At 36.3% G+C, this 19933-nt stretch overlaps 1 protein-coding gene across 3 annotated transcripts in view; it reads right to left on the bottom strand.

The window, feature by feature from the left end:
• The window catches only part of LOC150085004 (uncharacterized), a 234710-nt gene that overhangs the window by 153612 nt on the left and 61165 nt on the right, over positions 1-19933 (bottom strand). For all 3 annotated transcript variants that reach the window (XM_090376729.1, XM_090376731.1, XM_090376730.1), the window contains exons 10-11: positions 9470-9546; positions 3846-3887 (exon numbers count right to left, since the gene is read on the bottom strand). In XM_090376729.1, the coding sequence (XP_090232855.1) occupies positions 3846-3887; positions 9470-9546 (119 nt within the window). The remainder of the gene's footprint in view (positions 1-3845; positions 3888-9469; positions 9547-19933) is intronic.

The raw sequence follows: 19933 nt of genomic DNA, 5'->3' as shown, positions 1-19933 counted from the left end.
CAGAAATTAAAAATAAAGCTCTATTAGACAATCCAACATATGGGTATTTGCTACAAGTGAGAGTACCACTGCTGGGTTAAGTGCATATCATTACACGCAGCAAGTCCATAATTGAAAAAAAATTACATCTGCATATTTAAAAATAATGCAAACTTTGTACTATACAAATAATATAATAATAATATAAACAAAAATCAAATGAGTGGAAGACAACCCAATTATTGAACTTCAAACTAAATGAGAAGGGCTGACAGATCAAAAGTTACATGATCACATTATTATTGATCATATTATTGTCAATTCTATCTGAATTCCTCTAACGCTGAAAATGAAGTGGTGTGATCATATAATGATTTTTGCAAAATTAAAAAAAAAAAACTGTTATACCATGTTGAAGAGGTAGGTGTAAACTGCAACCAGTAAGGCTGACAAGGTGCCAAATGTAACCTGCAAATGAGCAAAAATTAATACAAAAAGGGTAGGCTTTTGCTTATTTATGTCTGAAATTTTCCTAATTTTATTTAAATTTTTGGCCATATGCAGTGGCAGTTGGCACCTCATAAGCATTACTGGTTGCAGTTTGTAATTCTATCTTCAACATGGTATATTAGTGTTTTATTTCACAAAAAAAGCAGCTATCTGAATTACTTAAAACTTTAGGCTCATTTTATATATGAAGAAACTTTTATGGAGGAATAACCTAATGATAAGTAGCTAAACAGCAGACCTGTGAATGGTAGAAAGTATAAAAATACTTTTCTTGCAGCTGTATGATAGTTTCCTCCAAACTGATATTAGCAATGGCATTTCTCCTGCTATTCCTACTATTTCTCAAAATCTGCAGTTGTGGAGTTGAAGTGTAGATATGACATACCACATGTCAAAGTACATCTGACCTGACCACATTTTAATTTGCTATATCTTTATCAAAAACTTTTTTTACAATTTGTTTTTATTACAATATAATGTTTCCAAGACAGCCATGGATGGCAATCTTACCCTATATGGCAATAACCAGTTGTAGTTTACAAATAAAAATGAAAAGGTGGTCATCTTAATTGAAGGAAGAGAGGACTGTTTGCAGATTTTAGATATAATATTCCAACAGAAATGTTGAAATATCACAATACTTCATCTGGAAACACCAAGTTCAAATTCAAGATGATTGCACTGATATGCCATATGTTGAGAAGTGACTAAGAAGTATTATATCCATCATTCACATCTTAACCAGAGTGCTTTTTTCCCTGTTCATTTAGGAAGCCTTTTCATCTTTGACACAGAGACAGAGAAACATGAGAGAATAATAAATAACAAAATTAAAATATACTCAATGCCACTCACACGATTTTTTGAGAAACTCAACAGTTAAATAGTTAACAATACAGAAATAAAACGATTTATTGTCACTGACTCTCCACCCCATAGCAATTTATCTGACTGTCATATTAAGTTGCTAAAATTTGTAAATATTCTTATCAGTAACATTTGATAGAAGACAGCACTGATATTTCTTTCTTTTTCAACTTAACTGATTCACTGCAGATTATTTGTTCTGAAATACAAATCATCATGATATCTGTATAAAAAAATTTAAGGTATAAATTGCTCTCCTTAAAAGGGAAAAAAAAAAAAAAAAAAAAATCTAGAAAAAAAGATTCCTCCTCCTGAATCTAGAAAAAAAATTTTTTTTTCTAGATTCAGGAGGACTCTTTTTAATACCCAAACAGGGAATGAATGAGTATATAATACAGTGTACCTAGCAATCTGCTCTTTAAGTTTAGAAAAATATGACAGGAAAGACCTTTTAAGGGGAATAAAAAGTTTGTATAAAAATAGAAAATCTGAAGTGAGGACTAAAGGAAGCATTAGTTAAACCAGGAGTGAAGCAGGGCTATGCCTGCATTTGCTAATCCCAATGATAAGATCTCATTTAAATTTGTCAGTATAATGTTTCCTTGTAAATAAACAAAACTTATTTACAAGAAAACATACTACTTGCAGCTAAACTATTCATAAATCTATTATTAAGTTTTACTAATACACCACAACAGCAAGTACCAATCTGCACAATTTGGCAACAGAAGCAATTTTTAAATTTCTGGTTAATATTGTAAACTTGATTCCTCACCAAAACCATTCACATGGTACACTGTTGTATAATGCCATTGAAAAAAAAAAAAAAAAAAAAGCAGTTTTCACTGCCTATATCTGATCTACTGCCCTTGCGTTGGCGATTTTAATATCATCACATAGACAATGGGAATTTCAAATAAAAACATTCAATAATTCCTGTGCATGCAAGATCATTCAGAGACATCTAGTGAAGTTTACCATAACTGCAACCAGTGTTCCTTCAGAGCTACCCCTCCAAATTCTTCAACACTATATGAATTATTTCTGTAAATATGTCCCTCAGAAATCCCCACAGGAAATAATCAGAAGAACTCAGATTCAGCTAGTATAGCAGACAAAACCATCCAATCTCATATTGTCCAAGATATCATTTAGAGATGACCTTATCAATAAAAAATGCTCCATCAAGAAATGAACCCATTTGCCTATGCAGCCTTGCCCTATCTTGTTGAAACAGAGAGGCCTTGAAGGTGTTTCAGGTAATATTCCATTGTGCCATCCAAGAAGACTGGTCTAATGATTCCAGCTGATGAAACTGTGCACGTGCATTTTTCAAGATGCAGAGGAATCACCCTGATCGTATGGGTGTTCTCCCAGCCAATACATATGTATTCTATTTACTGATTATAACCACTAAACTAAGGTGAATGTGTACTTTGTTAATGAACCAACCATGACAAATAATTATTGCATTGTTTTCAATGCAAGTTATTAACTACATACAGGTCACCAAGAAACATGTCTTACTGACAAAGAATCAGAAAGAGTGACTTGCCTTTCTTTGCCAATGCTGGTCAGGAATTTTTGCATCTGCACTTTGAAAGGAAACTGTATTTAAGTCTTGTTAAATAATGCTAAAAGTGGATGTTTATGTTAAACACAGCTGTTGTGACAACTGTGTCATAGATTTTCTTGGGCTACAAAAATTGCTTCCTGTATATATGCAATGTTTTCAGGCATCCTCATTGACTTCTTTCTTCAACGATACAATTTTTACTGTCTATCACAGAACCAGACAATACAACCTTCTTTACTAATCTCAAAATTTTTGCTCTTACTAGACCTTTTCGGCAATGAAATTTCACTTTGAGCTCTCAATGCACTATAACAAAACTGCCAGTTTGATACAACTTCACACACAAACATACTATTCAGACTGTTAAACTAACCTAAACTAACTCCTAACCTATAAAAATACTGCCATGCCTCATGTATTTAATGACACTAAAATCAATGCGTCAATATATTAAAAAAAAATTCAAAACTGATGTATCTTTTCTTGTAAATACAGAACTGGAGAGTAAGAACCTAGAGAAATATCTATTCAAGGATGGTTTTTGTAATGTATAACAGATTGTTTATTTTATTTACAAATAAATAAAATAAACTTCTTAACATATTAGCTAAAGAAAATTGGCAATATATGATATGCTGAAAGCCTAAAAAACTTGCACGATTTCAAGAAACAAATGGAAAAGTCATACAGAAACTAAAATAGCAATATGTTAAGCACACATCTAATAATGTTTATCCTAAATCTGCTCTATCGACAAGGGACCTATTACTTAGGACTACTACTTCATTATGTTACTGAAGACTATTCATTATTTAATTAGTCTTGCTGATTTCATTATGTTTATGATGAAGAATAATAATAAAAGATTATAACATCATTATTAATAAAAGATAAAACAAAGAGTTAAAATTACCTCTGAAAAGGTCTGTAAGTTGGGCTTTCTCTTGCAGCATAACTAAAATAAAATATGTAAAATTTAAAATCCAGAAGTTTTTAATGTTCAAAAAAAAATAATAAATAAAAATTGCACTAAATTAAAAAAAAATAGATTTCATTATTACATATAAAAAGCTACAATATAGTGGGATAATTTACAACTCAAAATTATTTTATTCTCAAGGATAACTGTGTGCCCTTATAAAGAAATGTGTGAAAATTTTAAATAGAAACTTTTGTTTTAGCTTATGCACACTGGTTTTTAGCTATTTAGCTAGACATCATAATGATTAACATCAAGTGTATATATTCAAATTACCACTATATGAAAATAGAACATTTACAATATAGGATATGAAAAATTTCATTCCTCTGCATCCCATTGCAATTTTTATAAGAATTGAATTCAAAAACCATATTATCCCTAATATACACAATCATGACTGATAGATTATCCCTTATATATACAATTCTCATTGATAGATAGCTCTGACAACAAAGAACTAAATTTTTACAAAATCTCTGATAAGGTGATAATTTACTGAGACATCTGCAAAGCAAAGGAATATATTACAATTAAATAAATTGCAATATATTCCTTGTTTTTGGGAATGATTGTTCATTCAAAAGTAGTTCAGTAATAGCAACTTACCAATAAACAAGAGTTATCAATGAAAAAATAAAAGCATTTAAAAAGACTATTTTCCTGCAGTAATGGGAGTAGTAAAAAATGGAAACAATGCAGTTTCAAAACTAACTTCACTAATCTAAATATATGGCATGTTTCAGAAGACAAAAATAATTCACTACTGATTACAGTAATTATCACCTATTGGCATTCTGATGACGTGTGGTGTTTTTCAATAACACTCTACATGTTTTTTTTTTTTATGGAATCAAAACTTTATTTAGTTCTAAATATCATAAATATCATATCACATCTCATTGATATTACCCAGAGACATCAATGAGACATGATTCATAATGCACTACAAATACACATTTTCCAAGTTTGCATTATTTCCTATAATATGGGAAATAATAAGGATTCTTGCAGTTATGCTAGTGAACAAAAAGTAGAATCTCTGATATAAGGATAGCATGATTTTCCCCAAGAATAGAAACAGATAGGTTAGATGGATGTCCAATTAATATTCTTGGCAGCCTATTTTTCTATTCTACAGAAAGCTGAAATTCCTCTTTTTTTTCTTTTCTTTTGTTTACTGGAATTTGATGTGTACATGCAACTCCCAAACCACTGGGCTCCCCAAACTTATGACGTCTCAGAAAGCTTATATACAGCTTGGAAATATGCAGTGAATGGTTGTTTGGCTGCTTAATCAGGTTTTGCTGGATCCCTGCACATGCAGGGATCCAGCGAAACCTGATAAAAATGGTATCCTATAAATTTTTCAGAAGACTGGAATTTTCTTAATTGTATGATGCAAGGATGAGAATTCACTTCTAATGTAGAACTCACACTCATTACATTAGTCTGTGTTTTGAGGTGAATCTGACACTGAACAGGAATAACTTGGCTACATTCAGTATTGATGTATAATAGTCACATTCAATGGGGAGAAATACAGAAATAATATAAGAAAGAAAGACCACCTCAGCACCAACTACTACATCAGATTTTAAGTCATCAATATATATAAAATGAGTAATATGATAATAATTAAGATACTGAAATTATGGGCTAGTGCCATTGCAGTGGCAATAAATATACTACGTCCATAATGTAATATATATACACTGATGAGCCAAAACATTATGACCTGCAAGTCGTTATGCAAATAGAAGCAACTGCAGGCGAACTACAGCGTGCATGGTATAAAAAACACCTGATACTCTTGTTCTTCAGATGGGAAAAGCAGCGGACTTAAGCAAGTCTGACAAAGGCCAAATTGTAATGGCCAGACAACTGGGTCAGAGCATATCCAAAATGGCACGGCTGGTGGGATGCTCAGGGTCAGCCATGGTTAGTACCTACTGAAAGTGGTTCAAGGAGGAGGGGAAACCCACGAACTGCCAGCGAGGTGTTTGACGATCACAGCCCATCGATGCTCAAGGTGAGCAAAGGCTCTCCCGGATGGCACATGGCAACAGAAGGGCAACTCTAGGGAAATTGCAGATAATTGGAATGCTGGTGACAGACTAGTGTCACAACACGCAGTACATCGAATCCTGCTGAAAATGGGGCTGCATAGCCGCGGGCCGCCCCAATTGCAGATGCTAACAACAGTTCACTGGTGACAGGACCTACAACGGGCACGCGAGCATTAAAACTGGACCTTGAGTGATTGGAAGAATGCTGCCTGGTCCAATGAATCACATTTCCTGCTGCACCATGTGGACGGCTGGGTATGTGTGCATTGTTTACCTGGGGAAGTGATAGTGCCTGGATGCACTGTGGGACAAAAACAAGCCAGTGGTGTTATGCTTCGGGCGATGTTCTGCTGGGATACCCTGGGTCCAGTCATCCATGGCTGGCACTTTGATGTCTACCACCTACCTAAACATCATTCTGACCATGTACACACTTTCATGGCAACGGCCTTCCCCTCTGGCGGTGCCATCTTTCAGCAGGATAATGTGCCATGCCACACTGCCCGGAGTGTCGAGACTGGTTAGCAGAACATGAGGAAGACTTCCAGGTATTGCCCTGGCCTCCAAATTCGCCAAACATCAATCCCATCGAGCATCTATGGTTTGTGTTGGAACAGCAACTCCGATCTGCGGCGTCTCAACCATGGACCTTACAGGAGTTAAAGGATCTGCTGGTTACGTGTTGGTACCAGATACCACAAGACACATTTAGAAATCTTGTAGCATCCATGCCTCGCCAGGCTGTTGTTGTTATTTGGGTTTTTAGGAGCATTAACAACTAAGGCCATATTGCTCCGGGGATATGTGGTGGTCATTCCTTGACCTTTCTCCATATTTGGTGGTCACGGGCTCGAACCCCAGTCTAATTAAGAATTGGGTGCTACGCACTGCCGCTCTTTCCCACCTGCCTATGGAGGCGCCGCCTCGCCAGGTACGAGCTGTTTTGGCTGCATGTGGAGAACCAACATCGTATTAAGTAGGTGGTCGTAATGTTTTGGATCATCGGTGTATATATACTGCATTAATTTATTAATATATATGTGTTAGTTAATGGGGGAAGATTATCGTAGCGAGACATACCTAGATAAATCTATGGACAACGCATAAGCGAAGTATGTTACATATACAGAAAGGTTAATATACACTGTATACCTACAATCTGAGGGACTTCTTCAGGGGTCAACCACCCAAATTGAAAGGAAAAAACAACAATAATGGATTCTCTATTTCTGTAATGATCAATATGCACTAAGGCAAAATAAATTTTGAGGTTATATAACAAACAAAAGAATTTAGGATAATATAAAATATAATAAAAATTAAGAAATAAACAAAAGTGGAATGTTGTTGTTCAAACTTCCTCCAACAGATGGTTGTACAGAGATTGTCCAGCAAGCTGACAGGTTGCAAGTAAACAACCAGTTTCATTAGTAGTTTTAACGTTCTGTGTCATGATTTTGCAATAGAGCAATAAACGAATATAAAATTTTGCTTTAAACTGGAAAATGTGCAACAGAAATGTTAAAGACTATTTATAGTGATGAAATGTTATGTGGTACCTGTGTGATGTGAATGGTATAAGTGGTTCAAAGATGGACGTATTCTACCTCTCAAAATGAAGGCAGAATTGCAAAAGTTTGGGAAATTGTGGCAAGAGATTGTCATTTGACCCTCAGAATGATGGCTGATGAGTTGGATATGAATAAGATGATTTGTTAAATTCTGCATGAAGATTTAGGGAAAGGAAGGTAGGTCTGTTCAAAATTTGTGCAGCCACAGCTTCACAGATGATCAAAAGCAACAGAGAGTGTTGTTCACACAACTTCATTTCATTTGTCGAGGCTATCCTAATTTCTTCGACTGTACTGTCACTGGAGATCAGTGTTAGGTGTTTCAGTACAATCCAGAGACAAAGCATCAGAGCATGCAACAGACTTGAAAATCATCACCAAGGCCCAAAAAAATTATTTGTCGAAGTTCAGGATTAAGACTATGTTGATCACATTTTTCAATAAACAGGGTGTGATTCATAAGGGAATTTGTACCTGAAGGGGAGAGAGTCAATGCTGCATTCTAGGTAAAGGTGCTTTAAAGACTACTGATGTGCATTTCCTGGACAAGGCTGGTTGTTGTTGCACAATTCCCTGCCCATTCTGCACTTCTGATTTCTATGTCGAATTGTATAATGCCATGGCATTGTACAGAACCACCATTGTACAGATGCCTTCACTGACTTTTCAGAAACTTTGAGAATGGAGTAATAAATGCATTCAATCAGGTGGTAATTAAAAAAAAAAAAAAAAACTGCAGCCATCATCAACCCACTGCTGGATGGAAGCCTCCTCAACAACTTATGCTGAGGGAAATGGACCATAATCTGCCATGCTGGTCCAGTGCAGATTGGCAGATTGACCGTATTTAGTGGTCAGGGTCTTGAAGCCCGGTCTACTCAAAAAGCGTGTGCTACTGCATTCCCGCTCCTGACCAATCAGCTACAGAGGCCTAATTACTTTGAATAAAATTAAAACCATTTTTAAGCTTCGCCTTCACTTTGTGTTCTTTTTATTGCACCAATCTGGGAACTTTACTGCCACACCTTGTATGTACCATTATTTTCATATGAGTAATCTCATAAAAATTACATTTGGGCAGCACTCACAACAAACATCTGAAGAGAGTATGCAGCACTCAACATCACTGTTAAAAATCTCAGAAGTCAGTCTGTCAGATAATTTGTTACTGCATGCCACTACAATCTACTGGAAACATCAAAGTTAACCGGGACCAACATGAAAAGATGGAAGAGTAAGATACATAAGTTTTCTCACCTCTACGGTTTATGGTTTTCATTATATCTTGATTATGCCTAATGACAGGATTAAAATGAGTATTCATAAATGATGCCAACTGTTAACTAGTTCCATTGTGTGAGAATTTAGTTCAGTTTTAATAAACTAAAACACTATACACAATAAAATTCATGCAATAACAATTCATCAGGTGCAATTCATATTTCACATCAACTCATTGGAAATCAACACTACTTCCTTCACAATACACTGATGTTCATAAATTTAACTCAAATTTCAAATTCAGTCCTGAAACTTTTTGATATCTTTTATACTTCTCCTCCCATTTCTGTCAAATGTGGGGCAATCTTAAAGGAATCATCTTCAGTGAAACTTTTTAGGAGCATGTAACAATTGATCGCTTATATGTGAGCTTATGAAAACAGTTAATTTCCATGAATGGTGTTTTAGACAATTTATGGTATAATTACAGTTGAAGTTCTTAATATCGAAACACCATGTTCCTTTCTTTCTTTTTTTTTTTTTTATTATATTTTACATGTGCAAAATTTTTTTTTTTTTTTTTTTTTACTATACCTGAATTTTATAAGTAATTTTAACTTTTTTTTCTGTTTTAAAACATTTAACTGCTCTGGTATCTTCGACCGATTTCAAATTTAATAAATATGTTGGGTAATACCTTGGAGGACTTGTAACTTTTCTTCCTTGTAACTTCTTCTCCCGTAATGCTCGTCTCTCTCTTCGTGATTTCCTACCCTACAAAGAAAAAATATTTAACATTTTCAGTACTAAATTCATTTAAAATAAAAGCAATGGCAAAACAGTTTTTAGTAGAGAAATATGAATAACAATCTGACATTTTTTAAAAATTATTGCATATATTCAATTATTATGCATAACAGAGTGTGCACTGTATACAAGGATTTGGATTTTGCAGTCAGATGTACTGAAAAACAGGGATGCAGATCAACAGAGATCAACTGAAGACATGAACATTAATCTGAAAAATATATTAAAAATCTATGGTTATTTTAAATAAATAAAGCAATGTTGCTTGAAGCAACATCACAGATTTGATCAACAATATGATGCTGATGCTATTAAGACAGAGTTAGGCGAGTCAGAAAACTGCTAACTTAAGGAAGAAACGGACTAACAGTAACGGTAACCACTAGCAGAGGTGAAAGTGATCCCTGCACTGCTTCTATTGAAATCAGCAGCAGCTTGGAAAACAAGGTGCAAGGGATTTCAGAGACTGCTGGTAGTCATTGCAGAACAAGTAAATACATAGGCTGTGTTAGGGCAGCTAAGAATAGAAACAGGTGCATGTATACTTGTGTGTACACCAATACCAGCAGTTTGGTAAATAAATTTGATGAATTTTAGGTGTTGGTCAAAACATCAAAGCCAGATATTGTTGGGATAACAGAGACGTGGTGTCACACAGATATAAGTAATGCAGAACTGGAATTTGGGGAGTACAATGTCTACAGAAAGGATAGACAGGATAGGAAGGGAGGAGGGGTTATGCTATTAGTTAAGAAACACAAAATCCAAGGAAGTGAATCCAGTCGACATCGCTGGACAGTGCAGTGTCGAGTCAGTTTGGTGTGACATAAGCACTGGGAGATCAAAATTGAGAGTAGGAGTGTGCTATAGGCCTAATGACTCTGATGAGTATAATAAGAAACTGTACAGGGAAACAGAGTGGGCCAGTAAACCAGTTTATCTTATAATGGGGGATTTTAATTTCTCAGAGATTGACTGACTGGAATTTGTGGGTTGATCACTCACACACTAGCAAGGCTTTTGTGAATTTATTGGATGATTGTTTTCTAGATCAGCATGTTCAGGAGGCAACTAGAGGGGAGTAATACTCTTGAACTGATTATCTGTAGTGATTCTTCATGCATTAAGAATCTGCAGATAAAGGAACCACTTGGTGGCAGTGATCACAGTGTGCTGAAATGGGATTTACTCAAAGAGGCAACTACCATCAGGGATAAAGGGAAGGGTTTTTGCTTTCGTAAAGGTGACTACGGTGGTCTGAGACAATATTTAAATTCTATACGGTGGGACCAACTGGTGATGTTACCAACAGCAAATTCAAAATGAAAAGCATTCAAAAAATTAATCTTGGAAGCTATTAGGCTTTTCATACCAACTAAGAAATATTGTTCAAGATATAAGCCTAAATGGATGTCAGATGAAATAATTAGACATGTGGCAGAGAAGAAAAATGCATGGGATACATATAAATTAACAGGTGTCAGGAAGCCTATGACAGATATAAGCTGGTCTGTAAACAGGTCACAAAGGAGATTAGGTAGGCAAAGGCAGATTACAAGAAATCTTCAGCAAAGGATGCAAAGAAAAACAGCAAAGAGTTCTTTACTTATGTAAACCCTAGAAGTGGATGAATTCTAGATGAACTCTAGAAGGGGATGAATTCTGGATGAACTCTAGAAGGGGATGAATCAGATTGGTCCACTTGATATCGATGGTTCAACTGTTGATGATCCTGCTCATGTAGCTAATGAATTAAATGAATATTTTGCATCTACATTCAAACACGAGGAGTTATTCAGGGAGCGGAATGCCAGAGGTGTATTAAACTCTGGCAGTAAGCTAGATAATCTTGTAATAACTGACAAGTGGAGGAGAAACTGTTGAAGATAAACTTAAGAAAAGCACCTGGGGGTGGATGGAATCTATCCAGTTATATTAAAGGAGGCAGCAAAGGAAGTAAGCAAACCCTTAGCCACAATTATGAGCGCTTCCTTGGACTCAGGGTAGGTACCCACAGACTGGAGATATGCAAATGTGACCCCAATCCAAAAAGGAGGATTAAAGGGAGACACAGGTAATTACAGACCTCTTAGTTTAACTTCTGTTCCAGGGAAATTAATGGAGGCACTGGTTAAAGAAGCATTGCAGGATCATCTAGACAAGACTTCAGTTATAGCTCGGGTGCAGCATGGGTTTGTTAAGGGTAAGTCTTGTCTGACCAATTTGATTGGATACTATGATGTGGTCACAAAGGAACTGGATGCAAAGAATAATTTTGATATCATATATTTGGATCTTAGAAAGGCTTTTGATACTGTTGCACACGGAAGACTGCTGCACAAATTGGCGCAGTGTGGCATTGGAGACAAATTGCTGCTATGGATAAAGGGATGGTTGAGTGGGAGAAGACAGTGGTAATTAATAAACACTGCTCTTAGTGGACTAATGTTATTAGTGGAGTCCCACAGGGTTCAGTGTTGGGTCCATCATTATTTTCTGTATTTATTAATGATATTGATGATGGTATACCAGGCTTAATGTCCAAGTTTGCAGACAATACGAAGGTCGGCAGAGTTGTTAACGATAGTACAGTGCTGCAACAGGATCTAGAAAATTTGAGTAGGTTGGCTGAGAGGTGGCAACTGAAGTTTGACATTGACAAATGTAAAGTACTGCATATGGAAAGCAGTAATCCAAAGTAACGTATCAACTGTGCGGTACTACACTGACAGTGGTAGAGAGTGAAAAGGACCCCGGAGTAATTGTGCAGGCAGATGGTCTGCAAGAGTAGCTCATGGTGTCTTGTAAATGATATACAGGAATTTTTCTAACAGGGATAGGGAGGTAATTATCCCCTTGTATAAGGCAATGGTTAGTCCACACCTTTAGTACTGTATACAGGTCTGGAGGCCTCATTTTAGGGCTGTTGGAACAAGTACAGAGAAGGGCAACAAGATTAGTGAATGGAACAAAGGGTTTCTCTTATGAAGAAAGGCTTAAGTTTTGCAAATTACACTGTCTGGAGACTGGGTACCTGCAAGGTGATCTGATTGAGGTGTATAAAGCCTTGAATGGTTTGAGCATGCTCAATGCTGATGGGATTCTTCCTTTTGCTCAGATTAATCGCCTGAGAGTGCATAAATTCAAATTAAGGAAAGACAGTTGTAGGATAGAGGTGCAAAAGTTTGCCTTTAGCCAGCAGGTGGTTGATTGCTTAAATAGATTCAAAGGAGAACTAGACAAACGTCTGGAGCGAGTGGATGGGTCATATGAGAAGGGTGTGTGTGTTTTTTTTTTTTTTTGGCTGATGCTATATAAACTTGCTTTCCTGCATCACTTGTCTTTGCTAATGCTAATATAAACTTGCAATAAACAAATGCATTACCTTTACAGAAGGATTAAACGAGTGGTAATTGTGTTTGAACATTATATACAATTCACTGCTGAATGGTTGTCAATACTGGTTCAGATTAATTATAACACCATAATTTAGTATGGTGAATAATCTTTCATTGATGAAATAAGATAAACAGGCACAACTTCTGAATTTTACCATTTTGTAAATATCTTAATATGTAAAGTAATTGTCACTTAAGTACTAAAATCTAAAGAAGGTAAGCACAAGTTGTACCTATCGAAAAATTATTACAGAAAAGAGATTATTAGGGGTGGTGTGTGTGTGCGCGCGCGCACGCACCTATTGTCTTCACCATATCCACATGCGATACAGGCAGACAAGTTTTCATGAAATTTTATATTTGGGCCTTTTAAAAATATTTGTGGAGCCATTCCAAATTTAATTAAAATCGAACAAATAGGAATCCGGCAATTATTTCTTTTTTTCCATTGTATGGAAAAAATAAATTCATAGATTGATATAGTTTTAATGCAGCATTGTCAGCTCCAGGCAGTTCATGCATGCTTTGTGTGTATTGTTATGCAAGACTCGTGAATGTGGTGTCACTTGTGTAGAGATGCATATATTTACCAGTCTTTACTTCCCTCATCTTTAAATTTCTCTCGCATCAAAAAATAAATAAAATCTCTTTTCCACCCTCTTATTTGATGCAAACTAGTTTATTATAATCATTAATATTAACCATTTATATTTATTTTTCCTTTTTGGCTTCATTCCATCTAATTGGCTTTCTAATTCAGCAGCTTTTAATGTCATATAATTCAGAGTAACACTTAGATTTTTTTGCCTACTTTCCCTTTTATCCACCTTAAATACTTCTCTTTCTTTCTATCCTGTCTCTACTAATTTGGCACCTTGTGCTCTTTATATTTCATCTGTCAGCTTTTTTCCCTCTCACTTATATATTATTACTTTGCTGCTTATATACTTATGTATCCGTTGTTGCTGCTTTGCACACCTAGGTACATTGGCCATATAACCTTTATACTATAACAAAATATTTATATATCCCCATTTTTTTTCCATATTATATGATGTCACTTTAAACTTAAAAATCAACTTTATATATTTTTCAAATTCTCTGCTTTTCTAATAATCTATTTTTCTATATTTTTAACACTATTTCATATATGTTTTTATATATATATATATATATATATATATATATATATATACATACACACACACACACATAAACGAATGTTCCTACTATCCTACTTCTATCGCTATTTTTCTTCTTTATTTATTTAAAATACTCCTTTTTCCCTTCCCCCTCCTCAATTTAATACCTCACCCTTATACCACCACTTGTTTGTTCTAAATTTGATTTCCTATCTACACAAAATTAAATCCTACAATAAATTCTACATATTGATTATAGTTATTTGTAACCAAATTATTTATACCTCAATAAATTACACTGTGTTGGGACTACCTTGTCCATACTGTATTAGAAAGTGTTAATTTCATTATTACTTATTTCAACCATTCACTTTTCTTCTACTACTATGGACAAATATAGAAATGCAGTTCCTGATACATGGTCAGGTGTAGTCCCCTGATTAAATACCTCATCATGTATCAATAATCATTTCTGCTGACATCAGATGATGCATATTTGCATTACCTATACAGTGGTACCTTGGATTACGAGTAACTTGGTCTGCGAGTGTTTTGCAAGACGAGCAAAAATTTTTAATAAATTTTAACTTGATAAACGAGCGAGGTCTTGCAATACGAGTACAGTCAGTCCTCGTATAACACGTGTTTACACTACACGAATTCGATCATACACGATTTATAAATAGGGGAACGATATCTTATATAACACGAACCGAATTCGCTTATGCACGATTCGCCTTTGTGTTTACAAGAAATGGCAGTCGAACGCAGAATCACCCCAAATGAACGCAACACGATGGGAATGAAGAGAAGATTCCGAAATTGTATTTATGTGTTTTATATCAGTGAAGGGGAAACACATTTCACCATAATAACGTAAAAACCAACACAATTCCAGCTATCGGTATACAGTAATCGCAAATGCAATTAGACAGAGTTTATTACCAGTTTATAACAGATTCCACTAGCAGAAACGCAACTGGAAATTGTTTTTATTGTTTTATTGTAGTAACCCCTTGAAATGTGCTTTAGGAAAATGTGAGGTGTTAATAGTGTATCTCTGCCTTTATGGTGTTGTTTATTCAGTTGCTACACGGGCGCAGCTTTGTTTGTGTGTATCAAAGGTGCCTCCTCATTTTGTAATTGTGCTTTATTTCCTAAAAATTGCCTACCGAGCGTCACGTGATCACGTGCTGCTCGGGATTGTGGTTAATCGTCTCGCATGTTCGGTCTCAGTCGGCATACCTCATTCGTATACAGTCAACATTGTAGTGAACATTCGTGCTAGCGTTGTGACCACGTGTATGTGCGTAAAGCAATTTTTTTTTTTTTTTTGTGTTCAAATTTAGTGACTGTTATTTATTAACTGTACACTACGAAAATGGCCCCAATGAAGAAGAGGGTTGAAAAGGAAGGCGGTAAGAAGAAGGAGATGATTACGGTAGAAATTAAGAAGGAAATCATCGAGAAGCACGAGCAAGGTATGAAAGTAGCCGCCATCGCAAGATTTTATAAGAAGTCTACGTCAACAATTTGCACAATATTAAAGAAGAAAGAAGAACTAAGGGGACTAGATGTAGCAAAAGGAGTCACGAGAATATCAAAGCAACGGCCACGTATTCTGGAAGATGTTGAAACGTTGCTTTTGGTGTGGATAAATGAGAAGCAACTAGCAGGTGATACTGTGACCGAGAACTTGATCTGTGAGAAGGGAAAGGCCTTGTACGCCGACCTCGTCAGTAAACAGCCAGGTACGTCTACAGAAAACGAAAAAGGCTTCAAGGCGAGCAGGGGATGGTTTGATAACTTTAAGAGGAGAAGTGGCAACCATAGTGTTGTGAGGCACGGAGAGGCTGCGAGTTCGGACGCTGAGGCAGCTGAGGCGTTCGTTGCCGAGTTCCAGAAGCTCATGGTTTCCGAGTGTTACCTGCCGCAGCAAGTTTTTAATTGCGATGAAACGGGGCTTTTTTGGAAAAAGATGCCAAAGAGGACCTACATTACAGCAGAAGAGAATGCAATGCTCGGTCACAAGCCCATGAAAGACCGTCTCACCCTCTTGCTGTGCGCTAATGCAAGCGGTGATTTCAAAGTCAAGCCCCTGCTCGTGTATCATTCTGAGAATCCACGAGCCTTCAAGAAATGCAAGGTGCAGAAGAGCCAGTTAAATGTTATGTGGAGGTCCAACAGCAAGGCTTGGGTCACCCGTATCTTGTTCGTTGAGTGGATCAATGAGGTCTTCGGTCCTGCAGTGAAGAAATACCTTTTAGAAAAAAAACTGCCACTCAAAGTCTTGCTGGTTATGGATAATGCTCCTGCTCATCCTCCAGACCTTGAGAACGACTTACTGGAAGAATTTGAATTCATTAAGGTCCAGTTCCTTCCTCCCAACACCACTCCATTACTCCAGCCCATGGATCAGCAGGTCATTTCGAACTTTAAAAAGCTTTACATCAAGGCACTATTTCAGCGATGCTTCGAGGTGACCGAAGAAACTAACCTTACCCTCCGAGAGTTTTGGAAAAATCATTTCCACATCGTAAACTGCCTCAAAATCATCGATAAAGCCTGGGATGGGGTCACCAAGAGAACCCTCAATTCTGCTTGGAAAAAACTGTGGTCTGATTGCGTTGAGGGGTTTGCTCATGAACAGGAGCTGCCAGTTGTCGATGAAATTGTGTCCTTGGGGACGACCATGGGACTGGAGGTGAATAAGGACGACATTCAAGAGCTGGTGGAGGAATATGACCAGGAGTTTACCACCGACGAACTGATGGATCTGCATCGCGAGCAACAGCAAGGGGTGATGGAGGAGATCTCGTCTGAGGAGGAGGAGAAAAAATGGAGACATCCCTCTCTTCAAATGAGATTAGGGAGGTGTGTAAAATGTGGGAAACAGTGCAAAATTTTGTAGAAAAACACCACCCGAATAAGACTGTGGCAGTGCAAGCGATGAATCTGTTTAAGGACAATGCAATGTCATATTTCCGCGAAATCCTCAAAAGGAGGCAAAAGCAAGTGTCATTGGAGAGGTTCTTTGTTAAAGTCGCACAAAAAGAAAAAGTCAACAGATAGTAATGATTCCGTTAGTGACAGTGAAAGTCGTTCTACCCAATAATTAATAAATTCGATTGCTTTTAAAAATATAAAAAGGTATGTATGTATTTTGTATTAATCATTTTTACAGTATGTGAATATTTTTGAGTTTTGGAACAAATCATCTGAGTTTCCATTATTTCTTATGGGGAAATTCGCTTTGATATATGAGTGCTTTGGATTACGAGCACGTTTCCGGAACGAATTATGCTCGCAAACCAAGGTACCACTGTATTTAGAACCATTTTCTAAATATGTTCACCCCATATCTGATGACAGCTATAACATTTTCATTTATTTTATTTGCATTATATTATTATTTTGATATACTAATTTTCCTTTACAGTTCCCCCACTTTATATTGCTAATTTAGCCCATATTTTTTTTTAATTTATCATAACCTCTAGGATTTTAACGTTCTTTCACCTTTCATGAAATTTGTATAACTATCACATCCATTTATGCATATTTAATTCAATATATTAATACAACTTTTTAATATAACTTATACATACTCTTGCATCCTTTAATGCTGCTTTGCACTTTTAGATGCATCTGTCATACCTATTTACTAATTTTGCATTCACTGAAATCATTTCATCATCGGTATACCTTTTTCTTATGTAACTCTTTAAACATTCTTTTATAGAGTTACACTGAATACCCATTTATATAAATATATATATAAATGTGTAGTTTGTAACATAAGTATAGAGTCTGAAAAGATGGAAAAGAGAAGTACACAGAATGCCTGAACTAAAAGAGGTTTAAAGGAAAGTAGAAAAAGGAAGTAAAGTAGTAGTGAAAAAGTGAAAGAATTTCAAAAACCTAGTGTAATAATGAAATGGGACTATGGAAAAAAATATATATATATTAAATAATAAAGAGATACTGTATTCAGATATGGTAGGGCAATTTTTGGAAAAAAGGTTGAACATAGGGATGGCAAATATGCAGAATCTGAGTACAGTAAAAGAAAAAATGATACATGGCCAGGCATTTCATCAGGGGGACTACTCCTGACCATGTGTCTGGCACCGCATTGAAGAACAGCGCCCATGGAAATATCTGTAGAAGAGGCATGCAGCAGAAACAGTACGTCTATGAGACAGCGAGTGGAGAGACTCTGTTAGAAAGAATCATTAATTAACCTAACTGCCCTCTTCTGAATGGAATCAAGAAGCCTGAGAGAGGTTTTGGAGGCACCACCCCAGATATGGGAACAATATTCCATGGTAGAGCAAATTTGCAATTTGTACAGAGTGAACAGCTATTTGGAAGAAAAGTAACGCCAAGAGCAAAAAAGAAAACCAAGTTTTTTAGATGCAGAGGAAGCAATATTTGTAATGTGCTTGTGCAAAGAGAGATTAGAAGTCAGAGTAATCCCCAAAAGAGATATCATTTTGCCTAGAAATCGGAGTGTCACTAAAGATAAGCATAGGAGCAGAAGAATCCTTTTTCCGAGATATAAGACAACACTGAGTTTTAGAAGGATTGAAATCAACTAAGTTGTCTTTGCCCCACTGGAGAATTACCTGGAGATCGGCATTTAAGGAATTCGTAGCAGATTTTCGAGAAGTTGAAGCTGATTGAGCAGGGCAAGGTTTCTCAAAATGGAAAGTGGAATGCAATGTGCTATCATCGGCAAAACTATGGATAGGATTTCCAGTCAATGGAAGAAGGTCATTAATATACAAGTGGAAAAGAGTGGAGAAAAGAATTGAACCTTGGGAGACACCAGCATTAGTGGAGAAATTAGAAGACAGAGAGCCATCTACCATCACACTCAGTGAGCGATCAGAGAGAAAACTGGATAACCAATTACAAAAAACAGTTGGCAAATCATAAGATGGAAGCTTGTTTAGAAGACCTTTATGCCAAACACGATCAAAAGCCTTTGAGATCCCAAGAGCAACTGCTTGTGTTTCATCGAACTTTTCCACTGAATTAGTCCATAAATGGGTAACATAAGCAAGAATATCACCAGTGAATCGACACTGACGGAATCCATACTGGCGATCGTTGATCAGAGAGAAGGTTTGTAGGCAGTTTAAGACTTGGAGGTTAACTGATTTCTCCAATACTTTATAGAAAGAGTAGAAGTAATTGCAATGGGACGATAATTGGATGGGAGGGATTTGTCACCCTTTTTAGGAACTGGCTGGATATGAGCAAATTTCCAAGCAGAAGAAAAAACACATTTGGAATAAGAAAGTGAAACAAGGCGGCAAAGAACAGGAGTAAGTTCAGGAGCACAGGTTTTGAGAACAAGTGGAGAAATACTATCGGGACCTGGAGCTTTCTTAGCAACAAGATTCGTCAAAATCCTTCTGACATCCTTTTGACAAAAGACCACAGGAGGGATTGAATGGAGCGTATTGGGAATGGTGGGAGGTGTTTTACCAAGATCATTAATACATGAGTTGGAAGAAAAATGGGATGCTTGCAGGTCAGCTTTATCCTTGGCTGAAGTGACAACAGAACCATCTGGTTTGGACAGAGGTGGGAGCAGAGATGGGCAAAAGTTGCGGCCAACAGCTTTGGCAAGAGACCAGAATGCTCAACATTAGGGCAAGAAGCAAGTTTTCTACTCTTAGCCTGTTCAAAATCTAGTTTGGACTGATTAATAACTGCTTTACAATTGTTGTGAGCTTTGGTGTAGGCAGAAAATGAAACCGAAGAATTAGAAACAAGCCAATTACGATATGCAACGTTCTTCTC

This window comes from Mastigoproctus giganteus, chromosome 6, assembly GCF_048544385.1.
Source record: "Mastigoproctus giganteus isolate SK-2022 chromosome 6, ASM4854438v1, whole genome shotgun sequence".
NCBI lineage: Eukaryota > Metazoa > Arthropoda > Arachnida > Uropygi > Thelyphonidae > Mastigoproctus > Mastigoproctus giganteus.
The sequence above is the reverse complement of the archived record's forward strand: the minus strand, read 5'-3'. Positions and strand labels throughout refer to the sequence as shown.